Here is a 23479-nt window from a genome sequence, read left to right on the forward strand (position 1 = left end):
ATGAGCGCCCCCACCAACAACACCATCTACAGACGCTCCCACGCCCTCGAGTCCACCAGCCTATGGTATGCCGCCCTCAGTGATCTCTTCCCCACCGCGGCAGGCTTCACCGTAGACCTCGAAGCCGGGATCATCTCCCCGATGCGCGAGTCCTACAACCGCATCACCGTGACTTTCCGTAAGCCTGCGCACGAAGCTGCAGCTGCAGCTGAAGCGTAGGCTAAGAACGTAGCCGGCAGGGACGGCAGCGGCAGCGGCAGCGGCAGCGGGACCCTCATCATCTTCACCCTCATAAGCGGCGTGCTGCGACGCCCGCGCACGCACCCGGGCCACCACGTGCTCGTTCTGCGGGATTTTCTGGCCGCCGTGCACCATCACGGCCACGACCACTACTACCGACACCACCATCACCCGCCCCAGCTACTGTCTTCGTCGGCGGGGCCCATCGTCGGCGCCGTGATGCTTCCTCGTCTGCCGGTGACGATACAATTCTACCGGTGGGACTGGGGCCACGGCGGGTGGGTGTTGCCCGTGGGGCAGGCGTTCGATGAGCTTGTAGACCGCCGGGGGATCTTGGGGGTGTTGGTCGGGATGAAGGGGTTGGTTCTGAGCAGTGGTGGGTTTGGGTTGGGGAGGGGGGTTAATTGGGTGGATGATGAGGAGGAGGTGGAGGAGGATTCTTTGGTGGTGAGGGTTTAGACGCAGACTGTTCTTGTTTTCGATACTCCCGTTTCTGTTGAGGAGTAGGGCGCATTTTCTTTGGATATTGGTACGAATATGAGGATTATTACTCTTTGATGTTTTTCTGTCCTTGTTGGTAGAACCTTGAGGTTGTGTATTGTTTTCTTGTGAATGGGGGATGTGTAGGGTGCGATGTATACAGTAGCTAGGAGGGTTTCCTAATGATCTAGATCATTGGTGGTGGTGGCCTCTGCAGTCTGCATGGCACCTGCATACAGGTACTACTACTGGATAGGTAGATAATATGAGAGCAAGTTTGTTCCACGACGCAGTCGACTATGGGAATCTTCTACTGGGTATCTAGAAAGGGATCTTACACCCATGAGAGAAAAGAATTCAAGGCTTAATACCAGGATACACCCTCACACTACTAATAAACGAAGAATGAGTATATCCACCCTTCCCCCGTCTCCCTCCGCACCACTATACGTTTGATATGCGCAAGCAATCTACCCCCACCTGACCGACTCACACAATCGATCAACGATGGCGTAGATCAAGATCACACTTGACGAGACCAGTCTTGGATCTGACCCCGAACTCCTTCCTCTCTCTCCCTCACGCGAGCAGGATTCGCCATCTCGTCAGGTGGTGACAGTGATACCATCTTAGAGTTCATTGCGCTAGCGGACGAATCGGAGGATGTGTGCCTATCGATGGGAAGACCTCGGGTTTCCGAGGCGGGGGATCTACAGAGTGCATGGCGCATCCTGTATATGGTACGGAGTATGGTTACTGTATGCTAGGTGTATATGGCGTGATAAGGCACGTCATGCGACTGCAGTGGGTTGCCTGCGGCGCCCGCCGGGTTTAGCCTTCCCCTGATGTCAGCCAGCCCCTCTCCACTTTGTCAGGGTGGGCTTGGGGTTGGTTGAGTGAAAGTGTATTCAGTATTTCCGTTTTGATGCGCTAGACTGCGGTGGAGTTGTAGAGGTTATTTGGCTGGAGTGGGGAGGTGTTTGGTCACGTGAGGTATGAGGTGGGCTAAATACCTACTGAGGTTCTATACTTCTGCAGTGACGAGCGCTAACATAACTTAGTACTCGTCACTGTCGTGAGTAGGCTGAAGATGCAAGATCTCAAGGGTTGAGCTGTGGTTCCGTTTGTGTACCATGCAATCCACTTCGTTTTGGCAGATAGCACCCCCGGTTGATTTGGGTTTGATAATGGTTGATGGTATTGAAGTTAGTAGTTGGCTAATGGCAGCCCTGTACTGTAAGTGAGCCGCTGCATCGCCTGGAGATCACTTCCTGCCAATGGGGTAGAAATGGACGGTTGGGTCCTGTCCACACCGCCGAGATCACCATCCCAAGAAACTGAAAGGCCCTTGAGGGAAATGATATAACCACGTTCCCTTTTTAAGAGGAAGGTATGATCGATCGTGTCCGTGCAGAGATCAATAACTAGTGCCTAGACAAGGATCTAGCGCTGATCAACGACGGTCATGACCATGATCATGTAAGCTTCCAAACAACGTGACCTCCCCCCATGCTAAGGGTCAATTATTTTCAATTCGGTGTCGCCTTGCAGTCACAGGTAGCGTGACTTCTATACCTGAGACTGGTTTAGTGAGCAGGTAAATTATTGCGTAGACTAGCTCCGCGGCTCCCCTCTGTAGTGCAAATTAGCACCCGCCGGGGGGGGCTGAAAATCCAACCGCCCACTTTTATATTGAATAGATTAATTGATAAGCAAAGTCAACGGTTTCGGTGTCAGATGAGAGGAGGGGGGCTGCAGGTGGCGTTGAAAGCCGGTAGAAGCTCATATTGGGGCGGAAACTTGATTGTTTTATTGGTCTACCAACGAGTAGTTATTGTGGACTTCGATAAGTTGGTTGATTTGGTGCTACACATACTACTCAGTAGGTAACAGACATGGAGCGGGATGATAAACTGGGTTCTGCCGGGTTTATTATAAGTTTCATACCTCATGGTTGGCGATCACGGCTGGGATTCAGATCTTGCGGTAGTCGAGGAAGCGGTGGCGGTGTGAGCAAGTCAAGGCGGTATGTGCATGCTTCTCATACTCCTACTCAAGTAAAGAGCTGCCATTGACCCCACGTTTGCGCTCTGAAGGCACTCGGGAACTCATGTGTATGAGTAATTACTCGGCAGCAGAAGCTAGAAGTGGTCACGTTTTGGATAGTCGGGATGATCAAGGGAGTAACTAGCAGGTGTAAATTGGAAGTGGGCATGATTGTCGGGGTACGATGTAGAGCGAAGATGATGGGCTAATCTCTGGTTAGGATTGTCACTTCATGGGATGTTTGTTAGTAAGTGTATGTTTTGCAAACAAGCACATCATCCACCCCTTTTCCACTACATCTCTCAGCAAACGTCTCTTCCAAGTACGTATCAAAGCATGGGTGCCCCTCCCCAACCACAACCACTACTCGCTTCTTTCGTGAGTGTGGTTCTCATGTTCTATCTAGATACCCGCCGCGAAAGGTACAAAACGATGTCCGGCAGCGCCACCGTTTTCCGTGGCCAGTGGACCATCCACGGCTATAATTATGTGTGCGACGGGGTCACAAATCAAGTTCTTGAGGACTGGGAGTCGCAGGCTACCTGGTCGGTGTCTTGGACGTTGACAATCTGGGGGCTTATCCCTCATCGGCCCCGGGTGACGTTTCCCTCCCGCTTCCCACGGTTGGGGGTTCTGGACTATGACTCCTGCTGAGTAAGAGCTCTGTACCTTTGGGAGGGGCGATTTGAAGCGTGAAGCAGGAAATGTAAATTGAATCTAGATGGCGAAGAGGGGAGGTTTATGCGGTCGTGAGAGTTATCGTGGGTGGTGAAATTGAGAGTCGACAAGTGGTCTACCGCGTGCTGGTCTTCTTTCTGGCTATACAACATCATACTATATGGCTAGATGGACGAATGGCTGTCTGTCGGCAAAAAGTCAGACAGTGGGATTGTCTGGATCAGCAAGCAAGACGGCGGTTCAACACGGGCCAAGCCATTGATCATCAGATCGACGGTGGCCTGATTGGTGGACGGTCGGGATTGAAGCTCATCAGCTTATGTTGGTTGGTTCGCTTCAAGCCCGAGGCCTGCTGGTGGTCGTTGAAACGGCCGGGAGGGAAGAGAACGCAGAATGGAAAATTTACTAAAAACTAGTGCTGTACGTTCTCCGATAGTAGTAAAGGCAAAAAAAGGGGGAGAATGAGGAAGCGGGCAAATTGGCCGGCCCACTGCGATAACCCTTCTTGCAAACTTGTTTGTAACGTTACTCGAGTATATGAGAGGCCATGGAGTAGAGTCAGTTTGCTGAGGAGATTTGTTAGAATGGATTGGCAAGCGACGTGCGCTGGTTCTATCATGGATCATCATTGTTGATCATGATTTCTCGAATAGTGGTTGCGTTGAGCAAAGTAGATCCCGCGAGCCGCAAAATTGTATATAACCAACCTATTGTGCAAATGTCATGTCGGAGAACTTCCATGGTACGGACGGTACTGTACATCCAAATCAACGGAGGAAGTATGAGCTCTATCTCATTAGGGATATTCTTCCGCTTTTGCAGCCGCTGCCTTGCTACAGAAGCAGGCCAGAAAGACAGGATCATCATTCAAGAAATTCAAGAAGATTCAGAAAGCACATACTACAAAAGTCGTGACTCGTGAGTCGTGAGACAGGGGATGATTGAGAGTGGGGCGGCCTTTCCAGCTCTGGCGCTGGAGCTAACAAACAATATCCTATCCACTTTTTACTCTCCTGAGTAAGAAGTACGAACTCATGGTCCCAAGGAGATGTTATTCCTTCCCTTTTACGCCCCCCCCCCCCCCCTCCTCCCCTCTAGGGCCCTTCTCCCTTTCCCAAATATTTTCCTTGTGATGTTGAGCACGGGGACGGCCGAAGAAGGTGGCGGAGGTTTGGAAATTCCTTTGGTTAGGTTCGTTTCATCGGCTTGCGCCAGTGACTTTATCGCCTAGTATCGCCAGATTGAATGGAACGAACTAGATGGGAAAGATGGAATAACTTCAAGTTTGTCTCTATCGCTCAATAGGCGGCGGATTACTCCCCTCCGACCATATTTTGGCGAATTGGTTTCCAAGACTTCAGTCACGCGAGCCCAGGATTGAATCTCTCTCTCTCTGTCTCTCCCGGCGAGTCAGCGGCGCCGATAGGGTAGATAAAAAAGATCAGGCAAGGTGGGAAAAGTTCCAAGTTGCCAAAGATGGAGGGGCTCCTTTTCCGCTGGTTGGTCCTACAGTCTTGAACAATGCTGGGCTGTCACGAGGCATTCCGGTCGCATGGACGGGACTGGTCTGAGAAACTGCCGGTGGGTGGTCAGTCTAGCAGAAGAAGGGAGTTCGGGATTCAAGCAGGCAAATCAGAGTCCCCTTCAGCATGAACACATTGATGTGGCACAGAATGACGACGACGATGAGGAGAGAAGAGGACGACAACAGCAGCAGCAGCAGCAGCAGCAACAAAATGAAGATGGTCGCCAAAAACAGCGGGCGGGTAACCGAGCGTTTGGACTAAAAAGCTAACTAACCCACTATTTAGACTAGCCCGGCGCTTAACATATTTCCTTCATCATGGTTTGATTCTCTGCTGCTGGGATTTTTTTTCTTCCCTGACAATAACGGCAACATCAAGATCTAAGTGGATCGGTTGGGCAGGAGACTTAAGGACTTAAGGTACTAAATATCTGTTCCCGACCGGGCTTTCTGCTATATGTGAAACATCAATAGTCGCGATTCAGCGCGATTCAGTTTCGGCAGCCATCGCCAACCGCCTACTTTCAAGCAGCGACGCGGCGGCAGCATCAGAATTAACTGCAGTGTAGTCTATGGAAAGCTGGTCTCTGTCTCTGCCTGGAACGAAGGAGTCATAGACTAGGTTAGACTACCTAGTTACTAGTCTAGTCTCGAGAAATAAACAACAAGAAGCCATCTGATTCTGACCCATGGTTGTGTAACGGACCAGCCTTGGAAGCTAAGCCCACCAGGACGATCTGGAAATTCTGAATAGGAGGTTCAGGTTTGGAAACCGAATGGACGGAGGGCTGGGTCCCACAAACACGGTGACCAGGTGACACCAATCTACTTCCTTCCTTCACCTGAACAAGAAGAAGAAAAGAAAGCCATGATCTATCGATGAGGTTTGGTTTTCAAAAGGTGGTGTGGCAATTACGTTAACCGCCCCTACGGAGCATAATCAATCTACTGTAGTGATTCTGAGGAAATGTATAGTACGTTAGTAGTTGATCCTCCCAAGCGCCGTTGAAACCATCTGCACGACCGGTAAAGAAGAAAGACCAGTCAGTGCCAAGAAACCCTACAACCACCAAAGGGCGAACCGCGTCCCACGGCAAGACCTTCCATTCCCAGGGCTGTCATCAGGAGGGGGGAGGAGGAGGGGGGGGGGGTTTTCTTTGGTAAGGGGGCTAAATTCTGCCTGTCGGTCAATCGGGGGCTGTCTTGAAGATCGGATTCACCACGGTTTCAGCAAGCCCTTGACCTCATAGGGGGAGGAGGGCCCGGAGGGGGGGAGTAGGGGAGGGAGGTTCTCAGCATTGGTGAGGGAGGGGCTCTTTTCAAGGGCCTTGATTCTTTTTACCCTATTTATTGGGCCGATATATTTTCGTTCGGTGCGCGCAAGAGGTCCGGCCTGCGTTGCGAAAAAAAAAAAAGAATTTTCATTTTTCTTTTTCGCTTCTTAGGTCTTAAACCATGAGGGGACTGGACTATGCTAGGATGGGCTTTATACTTCGGACCTAATTAACAGGCCATGGCCAGGGAGGAGGGGCGAGGAGGGGGGAGGAGAGGAGAGTAGAAAGAAAGGAGCTTGGACTTTTCGTCTATCATCGTGACGATTGGCAGTCAGACCGGATCGTGTACTGTCCAACAGGACGTGCTGGGCTGGTGTCGGAGGCATCTTCCAGTCTGCAGGATCCGGGCATGCTGCATGGTGAGATTCCGATCGTGATGTACGTGGATGTCAAAAAGAAGGAAAAAAAAGAAAAAAAAAAAGAGATGCAGGATGGATCTGCAGGATGTAAGTGTCGTATGTACTGTACCTGTGGCAGAGGTAATATGTATGTGGTTGATGTTTATTTAGTCTAGTTTATGGTCTGATGATGATGATGATGATGATGATGTTGTTGTTGATGGGTCGGTCAACGCGATGGGGCAATACAACAAAACCCCCTGATTTAAGTATAGTGGCCACGACTGCAAGTGAGTGAGTCAGGATTCGCTACTAAGGTACTTCGAATCGTACTCGTAGTCGCAATGGTTAATTAAGACTTACCTTAAGACTATGGTTAGTAGCAAGTAACTTAGTAGTAGATGCTCATGCTCATGGTAGGCAAAGAAAAACAATCAAAAAATACCTTAAAAATAATAATTCAAAAAAAAAGATCCATGATGCTCCACTCTCCTTTCAAATCTAGCCTCGAGGGCCGCCCGCCCTGCAGCTCCCTGCCTAATCAGGAAGTGACCAGGCCTGCTCAACTTCCACACCCTTTCATTTTCCGCCCTCTCACTCACCCTCATTCACCCTCCCTCCAGCTCCTCCTTTCTCGCCCCTGCTCCTTCCAGGTGGACTAGTTCCAGTTCAGTTGTTCTTCTAGTACCCTCTCCTCGTTTCCTGGCCTTTGAAATTCTCTTCCTTCTTCTTTTTCTTCTTTCTTTCTTCTTTTCTTCTCTTCTTCCTCTCCCCATATACTCGTTCTAATCCCTCCCTCCCCCCCCAACTCAAAAGAGGTCTTTCTCTTCTTTCCCAAACGTTACTCTTTCTCCTTCACTGTGATACCCAAGCTCTCTCTAGCTTTGCGCTAAACAGAGCTCTTGTTTCTTTTCCTTCAAGATACCCCCCCTTCTCTAAACGATACCCCTCTTCAGCTCAACGCGCAAACTTATCTACGAAGCCACCCCAGCTTCAACAAGTCTTAGCTAATCCATCACTATCGACTATAATTACACCTTTAATCAATCTAAACCCCAATATCATCATGTCTGAAGTTCAGAAGCCCGTTGAGGAGACTGCTGCGCCTGTCGTTGCTCCTGTTACTGAAGCGCCTGCCGTCACGGAGGTCGCTGCCACCGAGCCTGCCGCTGTCGAGGCCCCCAAGGAGATCCCCGCCGAAGCTACTGAGACCACCCCTGCTGCTCCTGCTGAGGAGCCCAAGGCCGATGCTCCCGCTGAGGAGGCCAAGGAGGAGCCCAAGAAGGAGGAGGTTACCCCCGCTGAGGAGGGTGTCCTTGGTTACAAGGCCCCCGGTCTGGTCAAGTAAGGCGCCACTTGTCGCATTGTGAGGTTCGCATGCAGTGACTAATCATGGGTATCACAACAGGGGTCTGCGTTTTGCTAAGCGCTTCTTCTACTTCCACGATGACGCTGTCGAGGCCAAGCAGCTGTCCGCCTTCCACCAGAACGAGAAGCCTGCTGTCGCCAACCCCATCGCTGCTTGGGCTAGCCAGACCGGCAAGGGTCTCCTTTTCTTGACCAAGCGCGCCGAGGACAAGGCTACCCCGGCTGGTATTTTCAACCTGGTCAGTACTTGGAAATAGGCGATTTGAGATAAGTGAGTGGTGATGCTGACTGAGTTCACAGTCTGAGGTCTCCGATATCGCCAAGGAGGGTGCCAACGAGTTCCATTTCAAGGTCAACGGCCACAAGCACACCTTCCAGGCTGCCAGCGGCGCTGAGCGTGACGGCTGGGTGCTCGCTCTCGAGACCAAGGCTGCCGAGGCCAAGGCCGAGAAGGAGACTATCGTCGCCAGCGAGGGCTACAAGGCTGAGCTGGAGAAGCTGAGTAAGTCTTACGCCACGCAACAAGAGACCTTCATCGACTAACGTTCTTTAGACAAGCCTGCTGTTGCTGAGCCCGTCAAGAAGGCTGCTGAGCCCAAGGAGGAGGCCGCCCCCGCTGAGGAACCCAAGGACGAGAAGGCTACCGCCAAGAGCCGCTCTCAGTCTCGCAAGCGCGCTAGCATCTTCGGAACCCTCTTGGGCAAGAAGGAGGAGACCGAGGAGAAGAAGGAGGAGCAGAAGGAAGAGGAGGCCAAGGCTGCCGAGCCCGCCGCCGAGACCCCCGCTGAGGCCCCTGTCGAGACCACTGAGGCGGCCCCTGCTGCTGCTGTGGAGGAAGCTGAGGGTATGTCCACCATAATCTCCAAATCATCTACTTCTGACTAACTGTGCGAAAGCCCCCGCTCCCGCCGCACCCGCTCCTGCCGAGACCAGCGACAAGAAGGAGGAGGAGAAAGAGGAGAAGAAGGCCGAGGCTCCTGTTACCCAGAAGTCCAAGCGCGCTTCTCTTTTTGGCAACTTCTTCCAGAAGGTCACCAGCCCCTCTCACGAGAAGTCGGAGAAGGAGGCTGCCGCTCCCGCTCCCGCTCCCGTTGAGACCACCGTTGCCAGCAGTGCTCCTCAGCTCGACAACCCCGTCGAGGAGGCTAACGTCAAGCCCATTGAGCCCGAGACTGTGACTGCTGCTGCTGACGCTGAAGCTTCCAAGGACGCCACCCCTGCCGCTTCTCCTGCTGCTGCGGAGACTCCCAAGAACAGCCGCCGCACTTCCTTCTTCGGTAACTTCGGCAAGAAGAAGGGCGACTCCGACAACGAGGGCGCCGACGGCGAGGTCAAACCCAAGGGTAACAAGCTGGGCGGTATCTTCCGCAAGCCCAGCAAGGCTGTGAAGAGTGAGGTCAAGGAGACCAAGGAGGCCACCGAGGCTGCTCCTAAGGAGGCCCCCGTCCAGGAGTCCCCCGCTGAGGAGACTGCTCAACCTGTTGAGGCTCCTGCTGCCACCGAGGAGGTCGCCCCTGTCAACAACGTCCCTGCCTCCACCCCTGTCCAGGCTGCCGCCTAAATGGTCGTTCTCTTGGCTGGGAAGACAAGTGCCTTGTCTGCAAATCGGTGATGCGAACCCCTTCGAATTCGAAAAAATAAAATCTGCTACTTTGAGTTGACGTTGATACTACCCCCTTGACTCCTTCATGAATCTCTCTCGTCGAGCTATTGGCGAAGTGATCCGTGTCGAGTGTCAATGATACCCTGTACTGCTTTGGCGGTTATTTCCGAGCCTTGATGTCCTTTCCGGCGTCTTGTGCTGCGTTTCATTCGTTTATGATATCCGTTCCGCAAGAAAGCCCCTTGGGCCTTGCGTGATCATGTTGTGCGCCGTCCAAACTAGATTGATACCACTTGCTGCTGCTTTTTCTTTTTCTGTGCTTCCTTGCGATTTGACTGTGACTGCCATTTGATGCATTTGACTGGATACCCTCATCGGAGGAAAGGATGGTCTCTTTGCTTGTTGAAAGGGTATGGTGCTCATTGTTGACCACCCATCTTGTCCACTACGGTGACTCGATGGTGGGACAGAATGCTGGTCGCGTCATGTATACTTGGGCACCGCATCATTAGGTAATAGCTAATAGAATCCCACGCATTGTTCTGCAATTGGTTCGGGGGGTTTACCCCAGGTGTTTATATAAAGTGTCCATGTCCTCCGTGCGTCTGTTCCACATGGTGCGTCCGGTGGAGACAGTTCCGCCCACTTCCGATTTGCTTGTTGTGTGCTCCCCAGCACCGTACCGCAACGCACAGCACAATTGCAATTAGGCTAGCAGTGACCTGCGTATGGAGATATTCTCCGAGGCTTCTGGCGGTTAATGTCATGAAGATGGAGCAATTGTGGATACCTTACTCTATTTCGGACGCCGCCACTATCAGTGGAAACCACCTGCGCCTTAACATACTCTAATGTCTTTGGAACTCGAATTATTATCACATCGGACGAACTGCGTATTACATTTCGATTGAGATTGTCTGCACTGTGCGTGAGGCCTTACTGCATGGTACATATCCCCCACACAACCTCCAAGCCCATTGTTGACTAAGCTCAGTCTTTCGCTAGCTGACTACGGTTGAACCCCGCGGCGGCTGTTCCCTTCAGCCACCAGGTCTGACCTATCTTCTGATCACCGATGTTGTTGTCATCGGAGCTGGTTTTCGACAGGCTTGATAGTCGTCCGCCGCCCGCGACCACGAATTCAAGGGGGAAAAGCTTTATAAAGAAGTTCTTTAACAGCTGTGGATGGGCGCTACACTTCTCAGGAGCGGGCAATGGATCCATGATGCTGGGTGCGGTTTCCCTCTCCGGAACCGCGCCTGAAACGGCATTATTCGCGGAAGAGTTGCATATACTCGTGCATTGTGCAGATCTGATCTGGCTATAATGGAGATCACTACTTTGATCTCTAAGAGTGCTGGGGGTATCCATCGCCGCGAGGTTTGCTACTCTGGAAGACCACACGGGGAGAACGGGATCTTCGAGTCAGGTCAGTGGTCCGTCGTTCGGAAAGACTGATGGCGAACCCGATGGCGAGTTCCCTGTGGACGGTCAGCTTGAATAGAGGTGAGTGTTGAGTGGTATCCGTGCGAGATTGTCGTCTCGACGATGCCGATTCATGTGCTGACATCTATCTCGCCTTCGAGTCCCCGCCCCTTTTCCACTGCCGATGGGAGCGTTCTGCCTTGGGGTCACTTCCGTCTGGAACAGGAAAGCTTCTTGTTTTTCGGACGTCGGCCGAGTTTCCTGATCAATTCAACGGTAGCTGCGTGGCGGAGGAAGCGGAGCGACGACGACGACGACGACGAGATGCCCTACGCCAGTGGGCTTTCGGACGGAGATCATGGAGGCAACAATACCCTGCTCACATTGCTCGTGCAGTCGGATCATGGCCTAGCCAGGACGAGGGCCTCCGTGTCTCGTTTGTGGAGATCGCTGCTGAGTTCTGGCATCGTACCTCTCCAAATGAGTTTCAGGACCCTTGAAAAGCGGTTGGATGCTGTCCCATGAGGTTGGGTTGGGAAGAATGAGGATATTGACAGCAATCTGGAGCCAATACTGCAGGGGCTGCTTGTTTGGGACTTAATTGAGGTAGGAGGATAGTTGCTTGGGGTCAGGTGTCGTCGATTGTGAGAATACCTGCGGCTGCGGTCGGTCAATGGGTTAGGCCCTGGATTGCCTAAGGCTGATTGATGATCTGCGGGCATTTTTCGGCTGAGCGTGATGGCTGTTCGACGACTGTGGTTCAGTTGCTTTAGGTGGCTGCAGTGGGGAGTGGGTAGCCAATGCTTGCTCGGGGAAGGAGCTGGCGTACATCACAAGATCGCCATCGTCTTTAGAAGAGCTCGATCTCAACTCTGCCCTCAAGCCCGACCTGCTCATTATACCCTTCAGTCCGGAACAATGTCCCAGTCAGATAACCAGCAAGACAACGAGAAGACTACGTCAGCAGATGAGGTTTTTTACCCCAATGCCCCCTATGGTCATTCCATCATCCTCTGCCATCTCGGATATCAGGTCCGAAAAGACAGGCCCAGCGACGTGCTGGACTGTCTCGGAGCCGGCAGGCTTCGATGTGTGCGAGCCAGCCTTGCTACGGTGCTTGACTTCAGTGCATTTCACTGCACTCTGGTGAAAGTCTATTTTCGATTTGAAGGGTGGCAAGGCCAAAAGACTATCTCTGGGACTGACGATGTCATTCCCGGAATGGTGACCCGGTGCTACGCTTGGTGTTCATCAATTGCGTTGGGCGGCCTGCACTGCTACAGCTACAGTATACTTGAGGGCGCATTTTTTTTCATTGTGTTCCAAGATTGTAGAAGTGGTAGAAAGGGGGAACAATAAATTTTGCGATCTTGACGAGACATGGTAGAGTAGGTCGGATAACGTTCGAGGTGCTGTTGGGTCCGATTTTGTTCTTTTGTTTTTTTTTTCTGGGGTTTGAGTTCGCGCAAGATCATTTACGATGTAGTGCAGTATAATGTACTATTCTAGGGTACTTTGAACGGTGGTAGATCGATCTTTAGAGTTCCAGACAAGCTAGGTGGACGATGGTATCGCATCATCATCGCATGGCCATCGGAGTTGGGGATACTTCGGCCGCGATGCACTTTCACAATGCTGGAGGGATGGAGGTTATTCTGTCGGTCATTGGTTCGGAAGAAAAGAGCTGATGCCTATCTGATGAAGATCCTGTTATTGTATCTTGGACCTACTCTACATAAGAATAGGCTGCCGTCAACGTGTCCATCCATCCATCATCATCATGACAGATGTCCAGGTGTCCAGGGCTGCGATGGCCACACTGCCCATTGGCCAATCAGACCACATGGGCTGTCCCGTCTCTCCGTGCAATGCTTACAAACCCGGGGATGAGAGGACACGTACGGACTCGACTTCAGTGCTGCTGCAGATACACCGATCTGCAGTCCGGTGTATCTGCAGTCCGCACGACGGAAAAACTCACATTAATCATGCTGATTGTGATAGCTCACTGGTGGCTGCCTCCTTTCCTTTCCCCGGCAGCAAAAAAGCCGTTAGAATCTGCATGTGCGTGTATTCCGTAGGTACTTTCGAATGTGCGACTGAAGCAGGGCCGGCGGGCCACGCGGCTGCAATCCGTATCGGCGGCGTATCCGTCCATGCCCGCGCAAGGGCTTCTTCGCATCTCCAAGTCGCAGTCCCCACCCGCGGGGATAAATTGTGGATGCCACAAAAAGAGAGAGAGACCGGAACCAAGCGTCCAAGACACTGTCTTCGATTTTCCCCAACCCCTTTGGTCCAGGCTGCCTGGCACTCTTTGTTCTTGTTGTCGTCATCCTTTGACGGCTTTGCTGCCTGTGACCTAGTCAATTGAGCAGATCGATCAGGTCAACATCGAATTTATCCCGTGCCATTCGAGTTGACATTCACATCTGTGGTATTGAGATTTGACTTTCCATGAATGATTCTTTGGTTAGCTGTGAAGATTTTTTTCTCCTCCCCCTTTTTCCCCCTCTACCCAGTAGGATCCGTATCTGCTCCAATCTACTAAAATGATGAACTATACTCTATGGAGGCCCCGTTCCTTGGCTGGTTTTGTAACGGAACCTTTCCGTACATTTTGGTGAAGGATAGTAACTTGTAACAGGGCCGGGTGCCCGCCGATACCGGCTCCGGTTGGGTTGGGCAAGTGACCAGACAGAGGAGGTTCAAAAAGGGGATTCTCTCCCCTCCGCCGGCGGTGTTGCTGCGCTCTGAGAAATCAATCGCATTCCATCTCATCTAAGTGATACCGCCATGCAGGAAGACCAGACCTTGAGGATTCTGTCCAAACTTTTGAACGGGTGTGGAAAGGGCTAATCAAGGCTTTCCTGGCTAGTGAAGAGGCCGGAACGTCCCGGTGTCTTGATAGAGTTTGACCAGGTGGAATTTCACGCCCTTCGAGCGATTTTAACGAGCAAAGGAGGGGCTGGTCCTCTGCAGGGCGGGGAGTGAATCGAGTAAATGATCTCCGAAACTCCGACTGCAGGCAGGAAGAAGTACGGTACTCGAGCACTGTGCACCGCAAGTACAGAGGGAATTGGTTAGGTATGCGTATGCAGGAGTTGTCTGCCTAGCACTTAGTATGTTAAGTTAAGTTATCTAGTTAGTAGTTAGTAGTCCAGTCAACAGGCACAGCAGGTGAGACAAGAGGGTGAGGCTCTTGCTCAGCCCCCAAAGGACAGCCCGGGGGCACACCTGGCAGGCTGTTGTGCTTCTCCCAATGCAGACCCCGACCCTGCGAGGTGGTTGGTCAATGGACCCGGTGGATGAACCGGTTTCATCATCGTCGACCATCCTCAGCTCCAGGCTGGATCCTGGGACCTTTTTTTTTTTTCTTTCGTTTTTCCATTCTGCATTCTGGCGGTGGAGGTGAAGAGGGATACTGGCCAGTGACATCCCCCGCCAGTGTACCTGGACGGTAAAGGGTGGTATTTGGACGGTACCGCCGTCGTCAACCGACTTCGCAGGCAGTGAGCCTGCTCCAGGCACGGGAATGCCTGGGGCTCCGACCGGCCCCACCGGCAGAGGGTGTGCACCCAATGAGGACTTCCATAAGCCCTATGACTCACACCTGCTGACCGCGCCAAAAGTGCGCTTGTCCCCAGACGGTTAGAGCGACAGGCGGGGAACAGAACAACGCTGATTGGTTTCCATGAATTGGTACTCGGTTTAAGAAGTGCCTGGTTTCCCTTCGCTGCCTGGCGCTTCTCTTTTCCCTCTCTCTCTCTTCTCTTTTTTTTTTTTGACATCCCACTTTTTGACTTCGGTCTTTTTACAACTTCACCACCACCACCATAGATTCATCTCTCCGTCACCATACAGCCATCATACAACGCGACTTTTTCTGATCCATCCATCCAAAATGGCCTTGTAAACGCCTTTCCGCGGTTACACTCGTCTTTCTCAACCGAGACAGACATCATAGATCCTCTTCGGACCTCGTCTTTTTTTCCCCACTCGTCAACCCCCCCTTCAGAGTTTCCTGTCCCAGGACCTCTGAACTTCAGCATCGCATCGCGTAGCTCAAGTTCTCCCACTCGCACGATTACCCCGTTCGACCTTACGTCGTTCACCACGGATAACTTTCAGCAAACATGGCTCCCCACGCCCCCGTCTCAGCAGCCACTGGCTTCAGTTCCGAACAACAACAGCAGCAACAACAGCAACAACAACAACCTTCCACAGGAAGACTTTGTGCTATTCCCAGCGTCGCAGCCTTCACCCAGGGACTCGCGTGCTCCAGCACCACGGAATCTTACCCTTAGTTCTTCGGCCTCAGCAAATCTTCTGGTCCCATCTGGGCTACCTACTCGACGACACTCATCAGCGGTACATCACCGGCTCGCAGCCTCGCCTAGTCAGGTTCCATCTGCCAGAATAGCGCCTTACAGTTCCGGGTATCATCTGTCTACTACGTCTCCTTGGTCTCATCCTTACGCACGGAAGCCAAATTTGCGCCAGTACGCCGCGCCTGCCGCTTCGCCCTCTACTACCCATTTCAATCGTCCTCCAGTTCCTCTTTTCAACGACAACTCTACCACTCCAAAACTCCACGATCAGATCCTCAGAAAACAGCACCTACACTATCTAAAGCGATATCAAAACTACCTCAATACACAGAATCACCGCCGCAACATGTCTACCTCCAGCATCCCTCAAGGTGAGCACAAAGCGACGAGCCGGATGGCTTGTGTCAGTATCGCTAACCTTCGAATCGCAGACCTCTCCGAACTATTCGACTTCCAGCCCGGCTCCATGGAGGCTACCATGCTCTCTCCTCAGATGATCTCTGGCAACTTCTTCGGCCAGGGAGTCGAGGCTGCTCCTCCGGCCACTGTCTCGCCGCAGGACCTCTTCCTCGATGCCTCGTCTCTCGCGCCTCCTCCTTCGGCCACTTTCACTGATCTGAGCACTCCTCCTTTGGCTACGCCTGGCAGCTTCAGCCAGAACACTTCTCCTCTATTCACGCCTGAGATGGAGTTGATGACTTCTGTCGAAGACTGGGATGCTTTGTTCCCCATTTCGCAGGAGGTGAATCGTCTCGATCAACTTATCGACCCTGTCGAGATGATCCCGGCTATGGACTCGGGCGAGATGATTCCTCCCTTGCCGCCTACCAAGTCCATGGGTCCCCCGCATTCTCCCATCATCAGGGAAAGCGCCTCACCCATCATCAGGCAGAGGAAGTCTCCGGCTCCAGGTTCTGGTGTCGCAGCTCGCTCTATCTCGCCTCCCACTACCCGCGTCAAGCACTCCACCGTCGCTGGTGTCAACAAGCACTCTACTGTCACTGGTGTCAACGGTCGTCAGCGCAAGGAACTGGCACCCATCAAGTGCGATCAGAGCGACCCAGCCGCCGTGAAGCGGGCTCGCAACACTGAAGCGGCTCGCAAGTCGCGTGCTCGCAAGTTGGAGCGCCAAGAAGAGTTGGAGCGTCGCGTCGCCGAGCTCGAAGCGTCCCTCCTCGAGGCGCAGCAGAGTGAGCAGTTTTGGAAGATGAAGGCTCTCGCCATGGAGGGCCATTAAAAAGTTTATCGGATTTTCTTGTGTATGTTCGCGGGTCAAAGGGTTTTGTTTTAATGTGTCTGTGCTCATCGTGCACTTGTCGTTTATTTGAGTCTTGTGGACGGGGGCGTCGAGTCTTTTGTCTGTCTCCCGTCAATAGCAGTCGGTGACCAATCCTCGCCATCAACCACCGGTTGTTCGACCTGCTATTGACGGGATAAAAAGTTTTACATCTGTCACTTGATCATGATCGGTCACCGTGCTTGTCTCGCTGCACTGCCGGACCTTGTGTTGTACTTCTCCTTAGGTGGGCTTGCCTCTTCAGCAAGTCCTACCTCTTGGTGTGTTTCGCTTCTTACCCCAGTTCAATCAGCTGAGGGTCTCGTTATTCGGATATGTCGTTTTGTTAAACGGCCGGTTCTGATGTCTCCTGTATATATGGATTGACTCGTGGCCTTAATATCTCTCTATTCCTGTGTTGAGTCTCAACCTTTGCTTTTGTTCCCACTCAAGCTTGATATTTGTACCAGATTGTGACCTTCACGGACTTGCTTATCTTGCTATTCTCGAATGCTCTCTACTATATTTCCTTGCTTGTATGTGTCTTTCTCCTTGGATCGATCTGGCCGCCTATCTCACTGGGTCCTTTTGATGCCTTGAAGGAGACACTACACTGTCATGTTTTTAGGTAGCTGGCTGAAGGCTTCGGTCGTGTGGTCGTCAATTGCCACACGGATTGCTTTCCCCAATTTAACAACCTTCCAGTCTCTGGACAACTGCTCCGTCTGCCGTAGTTTCTTCTTCTCGTACTCTAGTCTGAGCTACTGTATCCTTCATGGCTCGAATCGTCCCGTACGTAGCTCTACCACATCGCAGCCATTGTTGCTCTACATTTAGTGTCTATTGCACATGAAGATACTTCTATTCCTTCCTATTGCTGACACAACAAGCGCGCTCTAACTTATCACAATCCAATCCTCTACGACACCACACTCATCGGAATGCCCTTCTACAACCGATTAAACCACGCGAACCACCACCCCAGAATTCCATAACCCTTCCCGCTCCCTTCTCCAAAGTACCTAGTATATCTACATCCTCAACCAATGAATCAGACAAAAGACACACAGCTCAGACTTGCCTTTAAACACACCTCATCAACACCAGACCCCCCGTTTCCCCGTTTTCCTTTTGCCTAGCCCATTCCCATCGGTCCCCAGATGCACATATCCATAAGTCCACAAGTCTGAAAGTCAGTGCACCCACTCACCCACTCACACATGTCCCCAAACACAGTCATGCAGTTTCTTGAATTCGAAATTCAAGGAACAGGTATACAGTGAGGGAGTTCCAACGTCTCGCAACTGGGAAGTACACTATCCCTCTGTTTCTTCCGGCGGTGGGAGAAGACAGCGGGCGGTTGCAGTCCCATGCTGTTGGTCACTTTGCAAATGGCATGTGTTTGTTGGTGTGGATAATGGAGTGTCTGAATAGTGACTAACACTCTTCCTTTCAGGACTTGAGATAGGCAACCCGGGGGAGGGAAGCGAATGGGTTGGAAGAGGAAAGCAGGACTAGCTAGAGGGGCTGGGTCTCGGAAGTATCTGATTCTTGGGGTTTGTCATCATCTGCTGGTCTTTCTTTTGTTTGTGTCTGGCGAGGAGATTGTGGGTGAAAGGGGGGAATTGGATTGTGATCGTTTGTTCTACTATCTCGGGGGGTGAGCAAACGGTGAAGGGGGGTAATGGAGTTATGTTCGGTTTTTGTTATATTCAGCTGAGCGCATCGGTGCCTTTTACTCTACCCTTTTCCATCTTTGCGGTTCGGGATCCGAATTGGATAGCGCGTTTCTTCTCGCGGGCGACATTGGTCATGCCCAGACGGAGAGCGACCAGGCGCAGGGCTTTCTTTTCGGAGTCGATTCCTGCTTCGGCGTCTTCTTCTTCTGATGTGGTTTCACTGGCGGCGGTGGTTCCGAAACCGCATTTCTCCCAGACGGGGAGTTGCACGACCCAGGAGACGAAGTCTTCGTCCAGGAAAGGGAAGCGCGCTTCGCGGCCCCAGTGGGCGATGACTCTATTGTCACGGCCCAGGTTGCGCTTCCCCAGGCGATTCACATCAAGGTTGATCTCGTCAATCAGACCGGCGAATCCGTCGCGCGAGAAAGCAGCCCCATGTCGTGAGTAGCCTGCAAAGAGCTCGTCTGCACCGAGGCCGGAGAGGAGGACGCGGGCGGAGGTGGTGTACGAGGCTGGTTCGTGATTGCCCTCTGGCTGGTGGCTATCGTACGCTTGGCCCTGTCCGCGGGAGGCAAAGTACAATGCGCATGCAATAGACAGATCCATCTCCGTGTTGTGCGGACTCATTAGCCGCTTCACAGTGTCTCGGTGCGCGAGAGTTTCTGTATACGGGATGTCAATGGCGACGAAGCGCCAATTTCGACCGGGGCAGACCCGCTGGAGCTCGGCGAAGGCTGCTCGACCCGTCATTCGATCGGGACAGCTTTCGTACACGGAGCCTATATCCCCACCTCCACCTTGTTTGGCGGCTGCAGCTGCAACCCGTGGATTCTCGAAAGCGACGTTAAGTAGGTCGATTGTTTCGTTTTCAGGGAGGATCTCGTGGGACAGTCTGGCGAGCAAGGAGCAGTCAAGCCCTCCTGAGAACAAGACAGCCACTTTGACTCTGCTACCTGTCGGTGATGTCGGAGGTTCTCGCACATTATTTATTCGTAACGCTAGGGATTGGCGCAGCTTCTGTTCCAGGGCTGAGATGACTGGAGTTTCGGTAGTCAGTGGTGGAGCGGTGGATCCTTCGGGAAGAGATCGGTTCATTGGAGGAATGGGGTTTTTCTAGTTTGTTGTTAGCAGTCGCGATCGCTCAAAAGATGTGAGAAAAGCGCATACTGGACGAAGGGGGGATTCTTCCTGATCCCAGAGCAGGGTGTGTATGCTGTCCGTAGAGAAAACGACAGCACTGCCGCTGGCTCTTGAGCCTGAGCCTGAGGGACTGAAAGCATGCTCGAGGTCGATCATATATACTCCATCCGTCTCGACCTCGGTGAAATGAGTGGTAGTTGTGCTGTCACACAGACTACAGACCTTGAAGTTGCCCTCATCATCAACACCCTGCAACAGAGAGCGTCGTCCCAGACAGTCCCTGGTGAAGTAAATCTTCGAGTTGACAGCGTCGTAGAACACAAAGGCGAAAGGGCCGGAGATACTACCGATGACATCCACGACCCTTTGGACGACATCCGGAGAGTCCTGCTGTTCCGGTGAGTCTGCATTCGGCCTGTTCACGGCTTCCAACAAGAGACTAAGGATCAGTTCAGCATCATTGCCCTTAATCGATTCACCTTTGATCTTCCAGGCGTCACCATTGAAGCAGAGCACGGATGCGGTATTCGCATCTACCAGAGGTTGAGGGACCACATGGTCGCCTCTCATCGACAAGACGGTCGAGGCGAAGCTAAGAAAAACAGTTGCGGATGCTCCGCTGATTGTTTGATTGCTGCCGATCACATTGTGTTCCACAGTGTGGACGTGGTAGTTGTCCGGTCCCCTGCACCGTAGCAAGCAGCAGGTCTCCTCGTTCGGAAGTACAGCTTGCGAAGCTCCAAGCGAGAAGAAGATACCACACATGATTGTTGACGAAGGAGAAATGGCGAGAAGCACAGCCAGAAAGGCGGCGGAGGTCGGGGCAATGATGATCCTCCCCCGCCCGCCGCTGATTGCGGGCTGACATCCTCGGAGCTGTCGGGGACTCGGAGCTCATCTTCCCCTCATCCCCAGGCAAGCGCTTGCTGTGCAGGTTTGAAATTGCTTGCTTACTCTTGAGAGTGGTGACTGCATGTATGTACAGTACTGAGTCCAGCTGATCCTCTCCTTCTGCTTCCACAGTTGAGGCTGATGTCAGTTGCCGCGCGACAGCTCCGACGCTCACTCCGTCCCCGAATGCCCCCACTCCAGGATGATCCGTGTTGCTACCTAACGCATTCTTTCTAAAATTCTTGCTTGACGTCGACGTGCATGCCGGTAGCTTATGTCTGCCACAGAACCCTCGGAGTCGCCGGCTTCCCCTATCCAAGGGGAGCACCATCAGCCCATTCTCGATGAAGAAAGTCGCAGTGACCCTCAAGTGACTACTACTACCGGCCTCGAGTCAACGGCGCAGGGTCAGGATGATATTTCTCCCCAACCTAAGGATCCCAAACCAATCGAGATGAATCAAGACCCTCAACCCGAGGCGCAGAGCGCCGCTACTTCCCCGCATCCACCCTCTACGCCAGCCGAGAATCCGCAGTCACTTCCGGAGAAGTTGCAGGGGCTTTCGATCGTGACTACCAAGGCCCCCGAACCTGTCGCAACCCCTGGCACCGACATACCTCCCACACCTCCTGCTAAAGACGAGTCGTATTTCACTTCGAAGACCCAATCTGCCGGATCCACCCGCTCCCCTCTAACTGCCCTCTCCGAGAAGACCAACAAAGAATTACCTGAGGTTCCCGGCGATGTTGAAGGACGGATCAAGAAAGATACAGTCGGCGGAGGTGGGGGCCAGGATAGCGATTCCCAGTCAGAGATTCAAAGTATCATCGACCAGTTTCAGGACACGGCACATGCCGACAAGGAGGAAACCATCATGTCACCCCGGCTGGAGCTGGCGGAACAATTCTTCGGTGGGCAGGGTCATTTTCCGCCACGCCAATCAAGCCTAGAACACAGCAAGGCGAGCCCAGAGGAGATGTCTCTACCCGGGACCTCGATCGCCTCGCCTGAGAAGCAGTCCATCAGATCTCTACGTGAGAGTTCCATCACCGAGGAAGCAAGGTTGAGCCGACGGTCATCAACCTCGACGATTCCTCCACCCCCTGAACCCGAATCTGATCAACCGTTCGATTTCCATCGCTTCCTGGAACAACTACGGCATCGCACGGCAGACCCGGTCGCCAAATTCCTAAGATCCTTTCTGAACGAGTTCGGCAAGAGACAATGGATGGTCCATGAGCAGGTTAAGATCATCAGCGACTTCTTGGTCTTCATCACCAACAAGATGGCTCAGTGCGAGGTATGGCGCGGTGTCTCTGACAGTGAATTCGACAACGCCAAAGAAGGTATGGAGAAGCTGGTTATGAATCGACTATACTCTCAAACATTCTCCCCGGCTATACCTGGCCCACCTACGATCCCCAGAAGCGCGAGCAGAAGCAAGCGGAGAGAGCTGGAAAGGAATCATGGGCCATGGAGGCGGGGACAGCACCAAGAGGACATTGAGCGGGATGAAGTCTTGGCTCAGAAAATGCGCATATATAGTTGGGTGCAAGAGGCGCACCTGGACATACCACCTGTGAGCACACATGGTCGGCGCTTCCTGAATCTGGCCCAGCAAGGTTGGTGCAGTTGATTGCTTTCCCAGGGTGACTGCTTACAAGGTACAGAACTTCTGAAGATCAACGGCTACCGGGCGCCCCGCGATAAGGTCATTTGCATCCTCAACTGCTGCAAGGTGATTTTCGGTAGGTGAACAACATATCCGCAGGGTTAAGAACGGAATATATTGACAGTCTCTCCAGGCCTGCTAAGAAACTCGAAGCGATCCGATACGTCGGCTGATTCATTCGTTCCGCTCCTAATATATGTGGTGCTGCAGGCCAACCCTGCGCATTTGGTATCTAATATCCAATACATTCTGCGCTTCCGTAACCAGGAGAAGCTCGGGGGCGAAGCCGGTTATTACCTATCATCCTTGGTCAGTCGACCATGTCTGTCACGTTTCCGCTTTACGGCCGTATTCTGACTTGATGTCTAGTCCGGAGCTATCCAATTTATCGAAACCCTTGACCGCACAAGTCTCACAGTGAGTGATGAAGACTTTGAGCGGAACGTTGAAGCTGCTGTTTCCGCTATCGCTCAACAGAACCGCGAATCGGAAACGTTGGAACGCGAGCGCAAGTCCCTGGAGCGCAGATCTATGGAGCGTTCCGCGGAGAGCTCGCAAGTAGCCTCAGTGCCGCGTGCCTCGATGGATGCTCCACGCCCACCTGGGCGGAGAGACACCCCACAGCCCAGTGACGAAGAACAAGCGCCTGTAGCAGGGCTGCTGCGCACCATTCAGAAACCATTATCCACCATCGGCAGGCTCTTCTCCGACGAGCCAGACTCACCCCAAGATCGCCCTGCGCGGTCGGGATCGCCCGCGCGACTCACACCGAATGTATATCAGCCGCCTCGTAACAGCAGCGAGGGACGACAATCGGGTGAACGACCGCGCAGCGCCATGCCGCCACAGTCGACGAGAGTTCTTGATTCTCAGGATGCTGCCGCTCGTCAGGCTAGCGCCGAGGACGCCGAGGCCCGTAGGATACAACGTGCTGAGCACAACAATGTAGTGGAGACGTTGTCGAATATGTTTCCCAATCTTGACCGTGACGTGATTGACGATGTGGTCAAGATGAAGGAGGGCCGGTAAGTTACATCGGCAGTTCCGCTGAGCTATTCTCGAGCTGACACTAGCAATAGGGTTGGGCTGGCTGTTGATGCGTGTCTCGCCCTCAGTGCGGAGTGAAAGGGAAGTTGACATCTATGAGTGATGGGGGATAAGCAGGTAGTTGGAGGCGCCAGTGCATGAAGGAGCTCAAGCTGTAGCTAAATATGTGTACTGTACTTGACCACCTGAGCTACATGCACATAATATAACAATGCTGTCGGGAATGGCCTTAGCTATAGAACATTCAGGTCGATATCGAGACTGCTTGAGCAATAGCAATTATGCTGCGAATATTAGTCCGTACATACATCGAGCTTTAGCCTTTAAGTGCATCCTTAGATAAACCAAGAGCCTCGGGTTCTCCGATTTGCTCCTATGGAGTACAGTGAGCCCATCCCTTTCTTCCCAA

General features: G+C 52.6%; 7 protein-coding genes across 7 annotated transcripts; 6 read left to right on the forward strand and 1 right to left on the reverse strand.

The window, feature by feature from the left end:
• BO66DRAFT_436569 (uncharacterized protein) lies at nt 1-699 on the forward strand (the record flags this gene model as incomplete). Its single annotated transcript, XM_025650934.1, has 2 exons — nt 1-178; nt 233-699. 2 exons carry the CDS (start codon nt 1-3, stop codon nt 697-699), a joined length of 645 nt encoding a protein of 214 aa, XP_025505901.1.
• Nucleotides 700-7707: 7008 nt separating this feature from the next.
• BO66DRAFT_436570 (uncharacterized protein) lies at nt 7708-9570 on the forward strand (the record flags this gene model as incomplete). The annotated part of the gene is made up of 5 exons (XM_025650935.1): nt 7708-7985; nt 8050-8248; nt 8310-8511; nt 8563-8853; nt 8906-9570. 5 exons carry the CDS (start codon nt 7708-7710, stop codon nt 9568-9570), a joined length of 1635 nt encoding a protein of 544 aa, XP_025505902.1.
• A 2098-nt stretch (nt 9571-11668) lies between these two features.
• BO66DRAFT_37473 (uncharacterized protein) lies at nt 11669-12499 on the forward strand. Its single transcript, XM_025645615.1, has one exon. The coding sequence runs from the start codon at nt 11776-11778 to the stop codon at nt 12394-12396; it is 621 nt and encodes a 206-aa protein (XP_025505903.1). The 5' UTR covers nt 11669-11775; the 3' UTR covers nt 12397-12499.
• A 246-nt stretch (nt 12500-12745) lies between these two features.
• On the forward strand, nt 12746-13495 carry BO66DRAFT_37639 (uncharacterized protein). The gene has a single exon (XM_025645702.1). The coding sequence runs from the start codon at nt 12818-12820 to the stop codon at nt 13406-13408; it is 591 nt and encodes a 196-aa protein (XP_025505904.1). The 5' UTR covers nt 12746-12817; the 3' UTR covers nt 13409-13495.
• Nucleotides 13496-15399: 1904 nt separating this feature from the next.
• On the forward strand, nt 15400-16715 carry cpcA (amino acid starvation-responsive transcription factor GCN4). The gene is made up of 2 exons (XM_025645705.1): nt 15400-15736; nt 15797-16715. Exons 1-2 carry the CDS (start codon nt 15712-15714, stop codon nt 16600-16602), a joined length of 831 nt encoding a protein of 276 aa, XP_025505905.1. The 5' UTR covers nt 15400-15711; the 3' UTR covers nt 16603-16715.
• A 1638-nt stretch (nt 16716-18353) lies between these two features.
• On the reverse strand, nt 18354-20225 carry BO66DRAFT_318511 (asparagine synthetase domain-containing protein; the record flags this gene model as incomplete). The annotated part of the gene is made up of 2 exons (XM_025643606.1): nt 18354-19433; nt 19488-20225. The coding sequence occupies 2 exons, from the start codon at nt 20223-20225 to the stop codon at nt 18354-18356; spliced, it is 1818 nt and encodes a 605-aa protein (XP_025505906.1).
• Nucleotides 20226-20527: 302 nt separating this feature from the next.
• BO66DRAFT_390202 (guanine nucleotide exchange factor VPS9) lies at nt 20528-23324 on the forward strand. The gene is made up of 5 exons (XM_025646948.1): nt 20528-21973; nt 22022-22099; nt 22157-22332; nt 22393-23048; nt 23103-23324. Exons 1-5 carry the CDS (start codon nt 20626-20628, stop codon nt 23146-23148), a joined length of 2304 nt encoding a protein of 767 aa, XP_025505907.1. The 5' UTR covers nt 20528-20625; the 3' UTR covers nt 23149-23324.
• Nucleotides 23325-23479: the final 155 nt, after the last annotated feature.

The sequence above is a fragment of the Aspergillus aculeatinus genome, assembly GCF_003184765.1.
Source record: "Aspergillus aculeatinus CBS 121060 unplaced genomic scaffold BO66scaffold_13, whole genome shotgun sequence".
NCBI lineage: Eukaryota > Fungi > Ascomycota > Eurotiomycetes > Eurotiales > Aspergillaceae > Aspergillus > Aspergillus aculeatinus.